Raw genomic sequence first — 15,450 nt, 5'->3', positions numbered from 1 at the left:
CTTTTTCTTTCCCTTTTTTTTTTTTTAAAAAAATTAAACTTTGGGGATTAACAAGGAGTTTCGTCAACTGCCTTTTGGACATGACGGTCAGAAAACTGCAGCTTTTCAATGGAGCATACAAGGCTCCCAGATGAGGAGGGAAGAGTGTCCTGGGAATCTCAGGCTGAGGGAGGGTAGCTGAGAATTAATTCTGTGACCCCCGCCCTCCCCTGCTCAATAGCTGGGAATTTGGGGGGGGGGGTAAGTCCTGTTTTAAAAGTCACCCTTCTATTCAGGGCCCATTGAAAATGGGATTCAAATGAAGGGTTTTACATTTTCAGGAAAGTACCTGCCATGTCAAAACACCAGCTTGTCAAAACGTCACTCATGTTTTTCTGTAAAGAAACTGCAGGCAACTTATCTGTCCTCCCCCCCCTCTATCTCCCCCCCTCCATCCCTCACAATTATTATGTTGGGGCGAGGAGAGGGGGGAGAGAAAGATTGACTTTGGCAAGTGGGCTGGCATTTGCAAGAGAAAAAGGCTGCCATAAAAAAAAGCCTCCGGTAATTATGCCAGGGAGCCTCGGAAAGTGTGCTTGGTCTGTTATCCCAACACCAAGGGATTTATTGTTGCTGGCGGGAGGCCAGACCTGGTAGAAATTATGTGCCCTTGAAGGTTGACGGTTTCCCCCCTCAAAATTTGCTGTGTGCCTTTTAGCGTCTACAAGCACGGCGGGAATAAAATATTCTTCCCTCCCACCCTTCCCAAACATGGTCCAGAGGAACAGATAAAGGAAGATTCCAGTTCGGGGTTGCAGGACCATGAAAAAGTTCTCTCGGTGGACTTTGTAGGTCGAGTCTCGCAAAAAATGGGTGCTCTCCAGATGTGCCAAACATTTATGACTGCCCCGATGAGCCCCGTTACCTATTTTGTCTTGAATACCCTGTAATATTAAGCTTTATACATAGGGAAGAGCAGATTTTGGACGTGGTATGACTTTTTAAAATAGGAATGGATTCCAATTTGAAGTGAATTCTGGGTCAGATGTACCTTTTAATTGTAGTTATTAAATTATAATAATAAATTATATGCCTTTCATCTCCCCTAGAAAGTGACTCTGGGTGACATAAAAGTAAAAGAAATTAGAACCTCTAAAAACCCTCACCCTCCCTACCTTCCATACTTTCTTCCTTCCTTCTTTCCTTCCTTCCTTCCTTCCTTCCCTCCCTCCCTCCCTCCTTCCTTCCTTCCCTCCCTCCCTCCCTCCCTCCCTCCCTCCCTCCTTCCTTCCTTCCTTCCTTCCTTCCCTCCCTCCCTCTCTTGCTCTTCCCTTCTACACCTCTTCCCTTTCTCCCTCCCTATCACCCAGCTGGCTACCATGCCTAAGAGCACCTATACCATCATCCATACTGGCTGGATCTCTGTCAGATACTAATACCCAAATATTCTCATTTATCTACCTGTAGATCACCAAAAGCTGAACTCAACCTGAAGGACCTTTCACATTAAATGTCTTAATAATTTCACGGACTATACAGTTCATGCAAAGGATTTTGCCCTGCCTCTACCCATTTTTTTATCCTAATCCCATCCTAAATGCCATCCTAAAGCCAAGTCCACCCCTTAGCCAGAAAAGAAGGTGAGGGACAACTGGCTTGGATAATAGCAAATATATAGCAAAAAGGCGAGGATAGAAAAATGTTCTGTTTTTAAATGGAGCTCCTGCATTGCACAGCAAGGGTTTACCCATTTCCTTGAACCTGCCTTTCAATCCAGTGCAGATGCTACCAGCTATTATCAGGTGGGTACCCAACTACACTTCAACTCACTGTCAGCTACTCCTGCCACCATCCTCTGGGAAATGCTACCTGTTGTGGTTCGCCGGCAGCCTGTGAAGACGGCAGCAGAATCGGACACTGGGGAAGAACGGGGACCAGTCCAGGAGTCTGGAGAGCACTCAGTCCTGCATCCGATGCAGAGATGGGGCCAGGACCATCTGGGAGTGGGGTGTTGCCTCCGGAGCCTCCAGAGTCTGGCAGCAGTGAGGCCGAGGAACAAGGGGAGCCTGTTCCCAGTGTGCGTGTGCACAGAGCTGCCAGAAGGCAAGAGCAGCTGAGACAAAAGGGGCGACTCGGGAGTAAGGCTTGGAGATGATTTCCCCTCCCCTAAGGTATAAAGGAAGTACAAAGGTAGAGAAACCTTTGCAGGAAGCAAAGTCGTTCACTCTGTTTGGATTAAACCTCGAAGCTCTGTGTGGACTTTGTACATCGGTTGGTTTTTTTACAGTTGATGTGGCACTTTAGTTGTTGGCAGCAATTCAAAGGAGAGAAAGGTGGGTGCTTATCTCGAGAGTTTGTCTGGACTTATTATGGGCTGGAAATGAAAATAATTCCCAGCACTGAAATAAAACAAGGGTTGTTTGGACTAAGCGTGTGCTTAATTATGGCCCCAGGAAGCTTTGGTCAGAACACTACCCGTGACTCAGTTTCTAGGTGGCTACCTGGATCCACAGGATGAAGCCTCAGCCTTTCAAGGAATCTGCACAGATGTTAGAATGTGGCATCCAGGTTGGGAAACTGGGAAAGATGTTTTGAGCTGTTACTGGTTGGGGGGGGATTTTTTCACAGGGTGGTGTGTGTGTGTGTGTTATTTTTGATCTTCCTTCCTGATGATAGCCTGTACAAGTCCACACATTCTTCTTGACTAGATTAACTTAGAAATGATTTGCCCACCCCTTCTTCTTCTTCTTCTTAGGACTTAGAGAGACGGACTGGTCGAAAGTCACCCAGCTGGCCTTCGGATCTGCAACTAGAATCACGGTCTCTCAGTTTCTAATCCGGTACTTAAACCAGTCGAATTAGCTGTCCTTTCCCTGTTTAACTGCTCTTTTTCTCATCTGGCTTAAGCTCTGGAAAAGTAGCTGGTCTCACCAGAAAACGCAAGTTATGATGAGGATCATTAACTCTCAAAATGTGGCTGCAAAATGCCATGGTTCACCAGGAACCTCTTCCTGTTGGTAATTTCTGAATATTCAAGGGATTAGGCTCGCATGAATACTCTAGCTGGGATGTCTTTGGAGTATGGGCATATAAATCAAGAGGGCAGTCACAAAAGTCTAATGAAGTTTTTCCTCCTTTATGTGTGCAATCCACATCTCGACTTGGTTGAACATGCCCAGGGGTCTACTGTACATAGACTCAGAAAGTCCAGGCCTGCTAGGGGTTTGTGCTTTGCTAGGACAGCACCTTATTTCATTATTTTAACTTCAGAACAAAACACAACAGAATGGAACCGAACAAGGCAGGGGAGGGACTTTGGACCAGGAAATTGACAGGCATATTTCTGCTTTCCAGAAGCACAAAACTCTAACTCTGCGTTGAAGACTCCCTAGGAAACTATTCAAGCAAAACTATTCAAGCACTACACTTAAAACTTTCAAGAAGAGATTGGACTGCCATTTGTCAGAAATGGTGTAGGGTCTCTTGCTTGGATGTGGGGTTGGACTAGAAGACCTCCAAGGTCCTTTCCAACTCTGTTAGTCTAATCTATTACATTTCCTGGAAGAAACTCTTTAAAAACTTCCTGCTACTGTCTGAGGTTGACTTGGAGCCCACGACAGAACACTTTTTTTCTGTGTTGCTTCCAAATTATGAAAAGATTCCTGACATTTTATCTCTTTTTCTTTCCACAAGTCAGGAACTTTTCAGCAAATCTTCTGAACCAAATCTCTACGGAGAGTCTCCATCATCCAGGTCCTGGTTGTCTCAAAGGTGTTCCCCCCCCCCCAAAAAAGGCAACTGGACTTTCTTGAGTTTTTGTTGTGGTTAGCTGGCAGCGGGTGTGGATGGCTGAGGAGAGCGAGGACTCAGATGAGGGTCCAGGACCATCAGGGAGTGGACTGCTGCCTTCAGAGATTGTGGGAGCTGGCAGCAGTGATGAAGAGGTTCCCGAGGAGCCTGTGCCAAGTGCGCATGCACGCAGGATTGCTTGCAGGAAAGAGCACTTACAACAGCACGGGCGACTCGGGAGTAAGGCTGCAAGGTCATGGCCCCTCCTTCAAGAAGATAAAAGCCAGCTGTGAAACGAATGTACTTTGCAGAAGGCAAAGACGTTTTGAAACTCCAGCCTCGTGGACATTCCCGTATCCTGAGTTTGTATTTGAAGATTCTTATTTTGCAAATTATTTCTTGTCTGTTATCTTTTGGCAAGTCTTGCTCAGTTTGGCAAGGCTTGTGCTTATCACAGCTAATTATTTCGTAAAAGCATTACAAGGTTTCTGTTCCTTTTGGATTGTGTTTGATTTATTGGAAAAGAGCGCGGGTCAGAACAGTTTTCTTCTTTGAAAACGTTTTGCTTCTCATCCAAGAAGCACCTTCAGTCCTGAAGAAGCTCCTCGGGTGAGAAGAGAAACGTTTCCAGAGATAAACCCAAAGAAAGTCCAGTTGCCTTTTGTGGCGGGGAGGGGAAGCATCTTTGGTTCTGAACTAAATCAACAGCATTCCTAGATGCGCATCATTCCTCCCTCCCTTCCGTTTTCTAGCCTGGTTTCTTACTCAGGTCCTCCTTACTCGCAGCCCGATGGGGAGGGGGCATTGCCTGAAATAATAAACAGCCAAACCTACGGTTTGCGCCTTCCCGGATGGGAGAAGCAGGAGGACGGGAGAGAAAACTACCTACATCTGGTTTACATTGCAACCTTCCTGTGTGACCCCCCCCCCACCACATCCCCTCCCCAGAGTGACCGAAGCAATCAATGCCATGGGAAAGAGCAGGACGAGAGAGAGAGAGAGACCATCCCCTCCCTGTATACCTTTTCTATGCAGGAAAAATGAAAAGGGGGGGCAGGGAGGTGGGGAGGAGGGTACAATTGAATGAAAGGACATACTCGGTATGTGTGTGTGTGTGTGTGCGTGTGTGTGTTCTGGGGAATTTCCCCTCTCCACTTCAGGACGGAGGTCCTGGGGAGGCCTCTTTCTCAGTCCTCTTGAGAGCCTCCCGTCCTTTGGTGCATCGTCCATAGTCTCCCAGGCTGGGCTCAGTGAGCAGAATCTGCCTTTCCCCTGGCGGGGCTCTATTCAGCCCCGAAGAATGGAGGGAAACAAAGGAAGAGGGGAAACGGTGCCGTCTACGAGCTGCATTCAAGAGGCCATCTGCTCCTGCCAAGGCAGGGGAGGGAGCGGGGGGGGGGGGGAAGGAGGAGGAACCAAAGGGAAGATCCCAGGTTTCAGGCTTAATCGGGGCTATTTAAGCAAGGGACGCTGACCCCCCCCCCCCACACACACCCATCTCTTCCTCCTCCCCAGGCAACAGCAACCCAACTGTTTAAAAAAAAAATATTTAAGTTTCAGGCACTTGCCTCTCTTTGACAAACAGGCCATGGAGAGGAAGAGAACCCGTCCCCAGACTGCTAACGGGCGCATCCGAGTACCCTGCGAAAACTGCCCCCAACCCCTCCAATCTGTTTTCATTCAGCTGGGTGAAAGAGAACTTGCCTTGGAAAAGGTTTTCCAAAAAGAAGTGATTTTGATCAAGTTCTCCAGAGAGAGAAGTGCAGGGATGGTGAGGTTACTACCCTGCTTGTAGTAGGAGAAGAGCAAGCAGAGCTGGAAAGGTGGAGTCAAGTGAGCCATCAGCCTAGAAGCCTTACATTCCCACAAGTGCTTTACATCCAATCCGTCATGAATTGTATTGACTCTTATCTGGTGTCAATTTAGTATTGAACCTTAGTTGTCCAGATTCTTGTGTATATAGGCTTGAGGAATAAATCTTCTTAACTGCAACTTAACCTATGACCCTGATTCTTTGGGCCTGACACTGGGGATGTTCACAGGTTAGGTTAGGTTAGGTTAGGTTAGGTTAGGTTGGGTTGGGTTGGGTTGGGTTGGGTTAGGTTAGATTGGGTTGGGTTGGGTTGGGACGGGACAGGACAGAACAAAGAGTGGAGCGGAATGGAGTGGAATAGAATAGAATAGAATAGAATAGAATAGAATAGCATTCTTTATTAGCCAGGTGTGATTGGACACACAAGGAATTTGTCTCCAGTGCATAATCTCTTGGTGTACTCTCATATTGCAACAAAGTGATAGGTCATCGATCATAAATCACAGTTACAGTCATTAATCATAAACAACAAGTGATAAATCAATAGACACCAATAGGATAAGATAGTAGGAAAGATGAGGAGATGAGAAAAAAGAGATGAGATGAGAAAAAAGATAAGAAGCTGATAATAGCCTACTACGGGTAAATTTCTTAGGCCTAAGACAGTGCTGCGGGAATTAAGTATTCCACAGAGTGAATTATAATTACATGGATTGTATGTGTGTGTGTGTGTGTGTGTGTGTGTGTGTGTGTGTGTTTACTTCTCACCTTCCTCGGTACATTTGTACAAATATGTAGTAGGACATGGGTGGGTGAGAGAAAACATTCAGTGGCTCAGGTTTGGGAGGCTGTCAGATTGAATACCTGTGGGTCTGACCCCACAACTGACAAGCAGATTTGCATCTCCCTATTTTGTTGGCAGCTGGCTTTATAAACCTCTCCATGTTCCAACCTCAACCTCAACCCCAATCAGCGTATCTTCTATATAGATAAAAGCAAAATACCACTCACACATCATCACAAAATCTCCAGAACTGTAAAGCCTACGCACTTGAAATTTGGCACGTATGTTCCTCTTACCTTCTAGGTGCTCACTAAGAAAGGATTTTTCAAAATGACTATCAGAGCATTAGTATTTCCTATATTATTATTATTAACAGGCTCTGACGCTAAGGAGTTCTACTCCTCCACCCCACCTGAAAAGAAATCTGTTCCAAATGCAAAACACAAGCAGAGGAGAGGAGTTTCAGTTTCGGTTTTAGTTTTAGTTTCACAGCAGCAACCAGCTTTAGTCCAGAACAGTTGAGCTAAACCACGCCCAGGCTACTTGCTGTCTCCTTCTTGCTGACACAGCAAATACTGCTTCAGTTTCCAAACATCCCTCAATTCTCTCATACACTGACAGGACACTAGCCAGATGAATACCGATGGATGCTGGTAGGCAGAAGCACAATTTTCCCCCTTATTTTCCTCCCCCCAAAAACCAAGCCCAATCACATAGTTTCATAGCAAAGCACATGTATAGAACTAGTACATTATAAATGGAGATTTAACAGAGACAGAATATTGTACATTAAGAGGCACGTTTAATGCAGATTTTTTTAAAAATGCAGATCCATGCAGAAATGACAGAGAACAGATTTAACAATGGATTTGCATAGATTGAAGGGTGACCGATAGCTAATTCAGCCGTTCTAAGCTTTCCAAAGAAGTAAGAGTGGTGATGGATTAAAAGAAATGTTAGTGAAGCATGCCTCTTTTATACATGTATAAATTCACAGCTATACTTATATGCTCTCCAGACCCTATGACCTAAATACACTTCTGGTTTTTTTCTTTCTCATTTCTCTTCCTTTTTGCCTATTTTATCATGCACGAGAAGGTACCTGAGAAACTGCAGCGTTTATCTTCAAATGCTAAGCTCCTTTTAACGCTAACACAAGTCCTGGGAATGGATTGCCAGAGGCCCTGTTCACACATCACTCCAAGTCCCTTTGCTCTCACAAAGATCAGAGACTTGTTTTGCTATCCCTATAGAAGCGGAGATGTTCTTACAGTACAGAATCGGGGTGCACTCTTGCCGACTGATAGATTTTAAAAGAAACATTGAGTTCCGCAGCTGAGCATTTTTCTGCATCTCCTTCAGATGGCAAGATGACGTAGCCCAGTTCAGACCATTTGACTCAGATATAAAAAAAGACGTTTTCAAGAAAGAGTACAGAGAAGAGGAACGAAGATGATTAGGGGACAGGAGAATGAAGGAATGAAATTGCTGGAATTGGGCACGTCCAATTTAATGAAAAGAAGAACTAGGGGTGACAGGGTAGCTGTGTTCTGATATCTAAGGGGCTGCCCCGAAGAAGAGGGAGTCAAGCTATTCTCCAAAGCACCCGAGTGTAGGACAAGAAGCAACAGATGGATACTAATCAAGGAGAGAAGCCACCTAAAATTAAGGAGAAATTTCCTAACAGTGAAACAGTTAACAGCTTGCATCACTGGAGGCTTTTAAGAAGAGATCGGACAGCCAGTTGTCTAGAATGGTATATGGTCTGGAAACTTTAGAAACCTTGCCAGTCAGAAGTGGACATCAGGATGCATCCACGGTCGGTCCATTTGTCCGAAAAAGTGTTTTTCAAGAAGACTTTCTGGTTTTTCTTCGGAGTTGTTTTGCTTATCATCCGAGAAGCTTCTTCAGCTCTGACTGGATGGTGAGTAATGAAAGGATTTATACTCCTTGCAGTCAGCTGGTTATTTGCATTCTTTCAGAGGGCCCTTGAAGCACTTATCTGTGTCCTCAGGGTCACCTGAGTAGTGCAAATGGGTGTGGAGTCTCCTTGGAACTGATGAAAGGACGGTGGTATAAACTGGAGATAGAGGTTGTCGCATCCTTCACCCTCTGTTGGGAGAGGGCTGTTCAGTTTTGACATAGATGGCCTCTTTGACCCCTCTTTCAAAGACCAGCTGTCTGCAGGGAATATAAATCCTTCCATTTTCCACCATCCAGCCACAGCTGAAGAAGCTTCTTGGAATGAGAAGCGAAACGCCTTCAAAATAAAAAACAAGAAAGTCCAGCTGCCTCCTGAAAAAGCACCTTTGGGACAACCATGACCTGGCCTGGATAGCTGAGAATCATTGCCATAGATATGTCCCTCGGGCTGGGAAGGAAGGGCCACTTACTTGCTGCCTGAATCCGAGCTTTCCTGCTCACCAACAGACCGAAGCGATTCCGAGCCACGCAGCCATATTCTCCTTCGTCGGAAAAGCCATCCTCCTTCCGGTTCTGGAAGTGGGAGAAGTAGAGGGAGCCATTGGCCAGTGTCACGGGGTCCACGCCCACCGCCACCAACATCCCGTTCTTCCGCCACGTGATGCTAATGGGTTGAATCCCTTCCACTTGGCAATCCAAGACCAATGGCTGTTCCTGCACAGCAATCTGGTCGCTGGGCTCTATGGTGAACGCCAGCTCAGTGGAGAAGCCGAAATCTGGAATAAAAGAGAAGAAAAGAAGTCCTTTTATATCTTATAACAATTTTATTAATTTATGATATCCAAAAAAAAAAAAAAAATACAAAAGCAAAAAGAAGGCAAGATAGGGAAGGAAAAGGGGAAGAGAACAGGGTGGAAGAGAAGGGGAAAAGAGAAAGAAAAGGCATTGATTTCCGACTCCTTTTGGTGCAGTAGAATAGAGGAATAACACCAAACCACAACTTTTTACTTTTACTCAGCAGTTTAAACTAGCCATTTCTTTAACACTATATCTATCTAATTCGTAAAGCCCAAAATCAAAGTTTCATTTTGTTTCTACCTCAATCACAAAGCCCAGAAGCCAGACGTGGTATTCAGCAGGTTCTGACCAGTTCTGGAGAACCGGTAGCAGAAATTTTGAGCAGTTCGGAGAACCAGTAAATACCACCTCTGACTGGAGATCTTACAGTATCCTTCCTCTGCCACGCCCACCAAGCCACGCCCACAGAACCAGTAGGAAAAAAAAATTGAATCCCACCACTGCCAGAAGCGGTTTCCAGGTAGAAACAAAGATATTCGTATATTTTTTTCCTTTGATCAAAGCAGTCAATTTAGCCATCTCTGCTAACTCCATCAACTTTTGCATTTGTTCATTGTCGGGGGGAAGCATCCTTCCATTTTAAAGCATAAAGTAATCTTGCTGCCAACAACATATTAATATATACATATATATATATTATAATATATATGTGTGTGTGTGTGTGTGTGTATGTGTTCTTAAGTTTTCGCGGGTATTTATATGTATGGTATTCAGCTTTGTTCGGGTATTTTCTCATGTCATTATAGTTGTGCTTTTAAAGTTGTAGCAACGTTTGAGATGAGATGGCAGATGAGATTCTGCCGAAATGTTGCTACAACTTTAAAAGCACAACTATAATGACATGGGAAAATACCCGAACAAAGCTGAATACCATACACACACACAAATGTGTGTGTGTGTGTGTGTGTTAAAAAAGCGAAATACCACTCGGGCATCATCACGAAATCTCCAGAACTGTAAAGCCTACAAACTTGAAATTTGGCAGGTATGTTGCTCTTGGCTTCTAAGTGCTCACTAAGGAAGGATTTTTTGAAATGACCACCAGAGCATTAGTATTTTGTATAGTATTATTATCAACAGGCTCTGATGCTAAGGAGTTCTACCTCCCCACCTGAAAAGAAACCTGTTCCAAATGCCAAAATACAAGCAGAGGAAACCAGTTTCAGTTTCACAGCAGCACCAAGCAGCTTTAGTCCAGAACAGTTGAGCTAAGCCACACCCAGGACCTTTGCTGTCTCTTTCTTGCTCACACAGCAAATACTGTTTCAGTTTCCACACAGCTCTCAACTCTCACACACTGACAGGACGCTAGCCAGATGAATACCGATGGATGCCGATAGGCAGAGGCACAATTTTCCCCCTTATTTTCCTGACAAAAAACGAAGCCCGGCCACATAGTTTCGTAAGAAAGCATGTGTATCAAGCTAGTATATATAGAGAGAGAGCATCAAAGTTCCAAATTCTTTTTCCAAGTCTTTTTCCATTAAGCCTGTGAAAGAAAAGTCTCTGGTTTTATCTTTATATTCACTTTTTAAGAGTTTTCTGGATTCTGAATCCTACACCAATATTTCTTTGCTTTGTCATCTGTCCACCATAAATGATAAAAAGTCACTTCTTCACGTTTACATTTCCAGTATCACCGAGAAGGAGAAGAAGTCCCTTGGAAGCCCACAGGAGAAAGGAAACAATAGAGAGGGGAACTGCCGTGTTTGTGCTGGGGGAAACTTGCTAAGGAGCTTCTGCTCAGAAGATGCGAGATCAAACGAACAATCCAGGGGCTTCCTACAGATCTTAAGTCTATAAACTGTCGGGCTCTAAAAAGAAAACAGGTTTCTAGCCCTCAGCGTTGCCAAGAAAAATAAAACCATTTTGGAAAATGTCCTGGACTTATGACCGGTTGCTTAGCAACCATTCATAGATCTACCTGGGGGTACCTAGGACCCCAATTCAAAGTTCTCATGTTCCTCTCCCACCAATCAGGTGACAGGATGTTGGATGCTTGGTAACCAGGTTGTATTTATAGCCGTTTGCAGCATCCCATGGACACATGACCTCATCTTTACTTCTCTGGTTTTAACAAAAGAAGGTCCAGTTGATTTTGTGCCTATTTGAAGTTACAACTGAAAAAAGTGACTTAACGATGATTTTTTCACATCACATCATCCCCATGATTTACATTTGGATGCTTGGCCACTGACTCACATTTATTTTCCTTTATTTAAAAAAAAAATATTTTTAGCAACAAACATAAACAAAAACAAACACGAAACAAGAAATAAAACTTTCAGTTGTACAGTGTATTTCTTGTGCACAATATCAATAGTCTTTCCCTCTTAGATTTAAATTTATATTCATATTAATCAGTTTTCCATGTCATGTTCTATTATTATTACATCATCATTAGACTTAAATTGCAAATTCACATTATCCTTTTCGAGCAAATCTCAGTTTTTACAAGTTCTTATTCATATTATAATTCCTTCCATAATAGTCAATGATAACATATCATTATCATTGTATTATATTTACTATTGTATTATATTTATATTATAATATATTTCATTTTCCTATTTTCCTATCTAACCATTGATAAAATAAATCCCACATTTTATAATATTCTTTTTCTTCTGGCTCTCTAATTGCCAATGTCAATCTACTCATCTCTGCACATTCCATTATTTTCTGCCACTGACTCACATTTATGACGGTTGCAGCATCCCGGAGTCATATAATCCCCTTTTGCGACTTTCTGACAAGCAAAGTCAATGGGGCAATCCAGATTCACTTAACAACCATGTTAGTAACTGAACAATTGCAGTGATTCACTTAACAAATGTGGCAAGAAAGCTCGTAAAATGGGTCAAGATTAACTTGACAACTGTCGCGCTTAGCGACACCAATTTGGGGCTCGACTGTGGTCGTAAGTCGAGAACTACCTTTAAAAAAAGAGAGGCCGGGAGCTTTGCCATAGCTGGGGGAAGGCAACGTGTGAAAATGCTTATTACTGGGTTAATAAAAGCAGGAGACACAAAGGCCGGGTGTGTTTATTCTCAGCTCGGCTGCTAAAGGTAAATTGAGTCTCCCAGTTTGGAAAAGTTTCGCCGTCACTTTTGACCCACAGCTCAGCATCCCTGCCTTCCTGCTTGGTTTCTCCCTCTGCCTCATCTCGGGTTAACGCTCCAGAATGATCCCCTCCTCATCCAACCTGGGTTGCCATCAAAAACAGGAGGAGGAATCTGGAAAACACCCAAATTCGCCCACCGTGCTGATCCGAAAGAACAGGACCTCCCCCGTCCCCACTCTCTCCCTTTCTCCTCCCTCCACCCCCAGGATTACAGATGAATGGATTGACAGAGTTGTGGAAGGGACCTCGTAGGTCTGTGATGGTGCCATGCCCCTGTTGGAATCCGACTTGGAGGGGGAAGCCAAACAGTTGACAGGGAATGGGACTGTGGCTCTGTTGGCTGTGGAAGAAACCGGAGAAGGGAAAAGTCCGACTGGGCAGAACAGGGAAGAGGTAGGAACAAGGCAGAAAGAGTTTAGAGGAAGAGCTCTTCATCCTAGGGCACGCAAGGAGGAACGGAGAAGGGAGCAATGCGGGTTGCGTGGCTTACAGGGGAGGAAAGGGCCCTGATTCCCTTCATTAGCTAAAGCTGGGAACACAGAGTATAAAAAAGGAAGCTGCACACAGCAACTTGTTGGGAGCAAACATGAATTTATCTTGTATCGGCTTATCTGCGTTCCTGGTGTCTTCCCAACTGTGTGAGTTTTGCTGTGCTTTCAAGTCTGAAATTCCTTCTCCTGCCCTGTCAAGTTAATTACTTCAGCTTGGTTTGTTTGGATTGTTAGTTACAGTTTGTTATGTTCTTTGTTTTCAGACTGAATTTTCTACATTAAAGGCTGTCCCTGGGAGAGTTTTTCTCCAGCCGAAGGTAACCTGGACATTGGGGAAAAGTTGCAGATAATAAAGGGACTCTTACTGCTTATCTGACTGTGTTGCCTTTATGCCACACCCCGGGTCATCACAGCTGGCACCCAGAGCCCCCTCTGTGGGTATGCAAGATGTCGCCCAGCTCAGCTCTGCTGCACATGTGCATATGCCTCCCGCTGGTCAGCTGGTCTTTGGGTCTCTGCCATGCATGCACGGGGGTGGGACACATGCACCGGGGATGTGCACGCATTGCATTTTGGGGATTTGCATCTGCATTTTGGAAACTCAGTGCAGAAAAGGTTAGCCATTGCTGTTGTAGGCCATCTAGTCCAACCCCCCTCCCTGCCCACGCGGGAGACCCCCACACCATTTTTGGCAGAGGGCAGTCCAGTCTCTTCTTGAAAGCTTCCAGTAATTAACAGAGTTGGAAGGAACCTTGTAGATCATCTAGTCCAGGGGTCTCTAACCTTGGCAACTTTAAGACTTGTGGACTTCAACTCCCAGAGTTCCTCAGCCAACTTTGCTGGCTGAGGAGCTCTGGGAGTTGAAGTCCACAAGTCTTAAAGTTGCCAAGGTTGGAGAGCCCTGATGTAGTCCAACCCTCCGTCTCTGCTCAAGCACCTCCTCACTGTCCGAATTCTGGCAGTCCACAACAGGTAGATGGTTGAATGATGATGGTGTCGGACTAAGGCTCAGCCAGAACTACAATTCAGCTGGTGACTTGGAGCTGGTAACCGTCCTTCAATCCAGCCTACCTCACAGGGTTGTTTGGGGGAAAGGGCGAGAGGGAGGGGATGACAAACTGGAGAAAGACATGAAGAAGAAGATTCCCCTGAACTCTTGATGTGGTGGTGGGAGGAAGCCAGAAATTCAACAAGTCAATCCAACAAACAAATAAGCAGCAAGTCAAAAGAAGGGAGAGCTACCAACCCATCCAGAGAATGCTCTGGGCTCAATTATTCTGCCTTATCGGATTCCAGATCTTAACAAATTCAGGTTGTTTGACACTCCAACTTATGGGAAGAGGAATGTTAGGGGCGGCATTCCTGGGCATGCAACCCTGCAGCCCTTTGGCCTTTGATCTCACCCTCGATGGGGTGGGTAAGTCACTCTTGAAAGTCAGAAGAATGTTTGCATTAGAGGCCAACTCAGACCCAGTGGAATATGCCTGGAACATCACAAAGAGGCAAGCTGGAATGCGAAGCACGGATTCTTTCCCTGTTTGACTTAAAAATAAAAGACCTGAAATTCTCCTCAAAGAACCGAGAAACAGCTCCAGGTCAAGATAAACCACCAGAACCACAAAAAAAAAACAGAGAAAGAAAGAAAGAAAGAAAGAAAGAAAGAAAGAAAGAAAGAAAGAAAGAAAGAAGGAAGGAAGGAAGGAAGGAAGGAAGGAAGGAAGGAAGGAAGGAAGGAAGGAAGGAAGGAAGGAAACTGAGTTGCTTCCTCTTCTAGCAAATGAAACAATTCAGTGAAATGATTAGTTGAGAATTGCCATTCATTTCCAAATAAATCCCTTATTGGCTGTATATTATTTAAGGGGTGGGGGGGATCCCAGATTAGCAAACAGGATAGCTTTCAAATCAAAACACATCGCAACATTGAAAAGATGACAGGTCATGTCTACACACAAGTTCAATATTCAGCAGGTGTGATACCCAGGTTTCCAGCCCTTTGCGTTTCTTAAATATTTGGGTGTTTCTTCACCAATCAGTGATGTGCAATCTAGCTAGCTAGATATGATAGCTAGATAGGAGATAATGATAGCTAGGTAACTAGATAGCTAGATCATAGCTAGATAGCTAGAGATAGATGATAGATAGATAGATAGATGATATCTAGATATAGGTTATAGCTAGATAAAGTTAGCTACAGATTGGTGATAGTTAGTTAGCTAAATAGCTAGCTAGCTAGATAGATAGATAGATAGATAGATAGATAGATAGATAGACAGACAGACATAGATGATTAGCTAAATAGCTAGAGATAGATGATAGATAGATAGATAGATAGATAGATAGATAGATAGATAGATAGATAGATAGATAGATAGATAGATAGATAGATATAGGCGATAGCTAGATAGAGATAGATAGAGACAGGTGATAGCTAAAGTTAGCTACAGATAGATGATAGATAGATAGATAGCTAAATAGCTAGATAGAGATAGATAGATGATAGGTGATAGATAGGTAGACAGACAGACAGACAGACTGACTGACAGACAGATAGATAAAAACAATATCTAAGATTTTTCCCCCCAGATCTGATCTTTCTGGGCTTGACCCAGGATTCCAGAACTGGGCAGAAGGAGGTTTATCATAGGAAAACTATTTATTGCTACTATAAAGACGCTGGGATTCCCCTTAT

General features: G+C 44.2%; 1 protein-coding gene across 2 annotated transcripts in view; it reads right to left on the bottom strand.

The window, feature by feature from the left end:
• IGDCC3 (immunoglobulin superfamily DCC subclass member 3) overlaps positions 1–15,450 on the bottom strand; it is a 123,499-nt gene that overhangs the window by 95,091 nt on the left and 12,958 nt on the right. For both annotated transcript variants that reach the window (XM_087941298.1, XM_087941297.1), the window contains exon 2: positions 8,759–9,064. In XM_087941298.1, the coding sequence (XP_087797424.1) occupies positions 8,759–9,064 (306 nt within the window). The remainder of the gene's footprint in view (positions 1–8,758; positions 9,065–15,450) is intronic.

This window comes from Pseudonaja textilis, chromosome 13, assembly GCF_049901715.1.
Source record: "Pseudonaja textilis isolate UNSWEBS1 chromosome 13, rPseTex1.2, whole genome shotgun sequence".
NCBI lineage: Eukaryota > Metazoa > Chordata > Lepidosauria > Squamata > Elapidae > Pseudonaja > Pseudonaja textilis.
The sequence above is the reverse complement of the archived record's forward strand: the minus strand, read 5'-3'. Positions and strand labels throughout refer to the sequence as shown.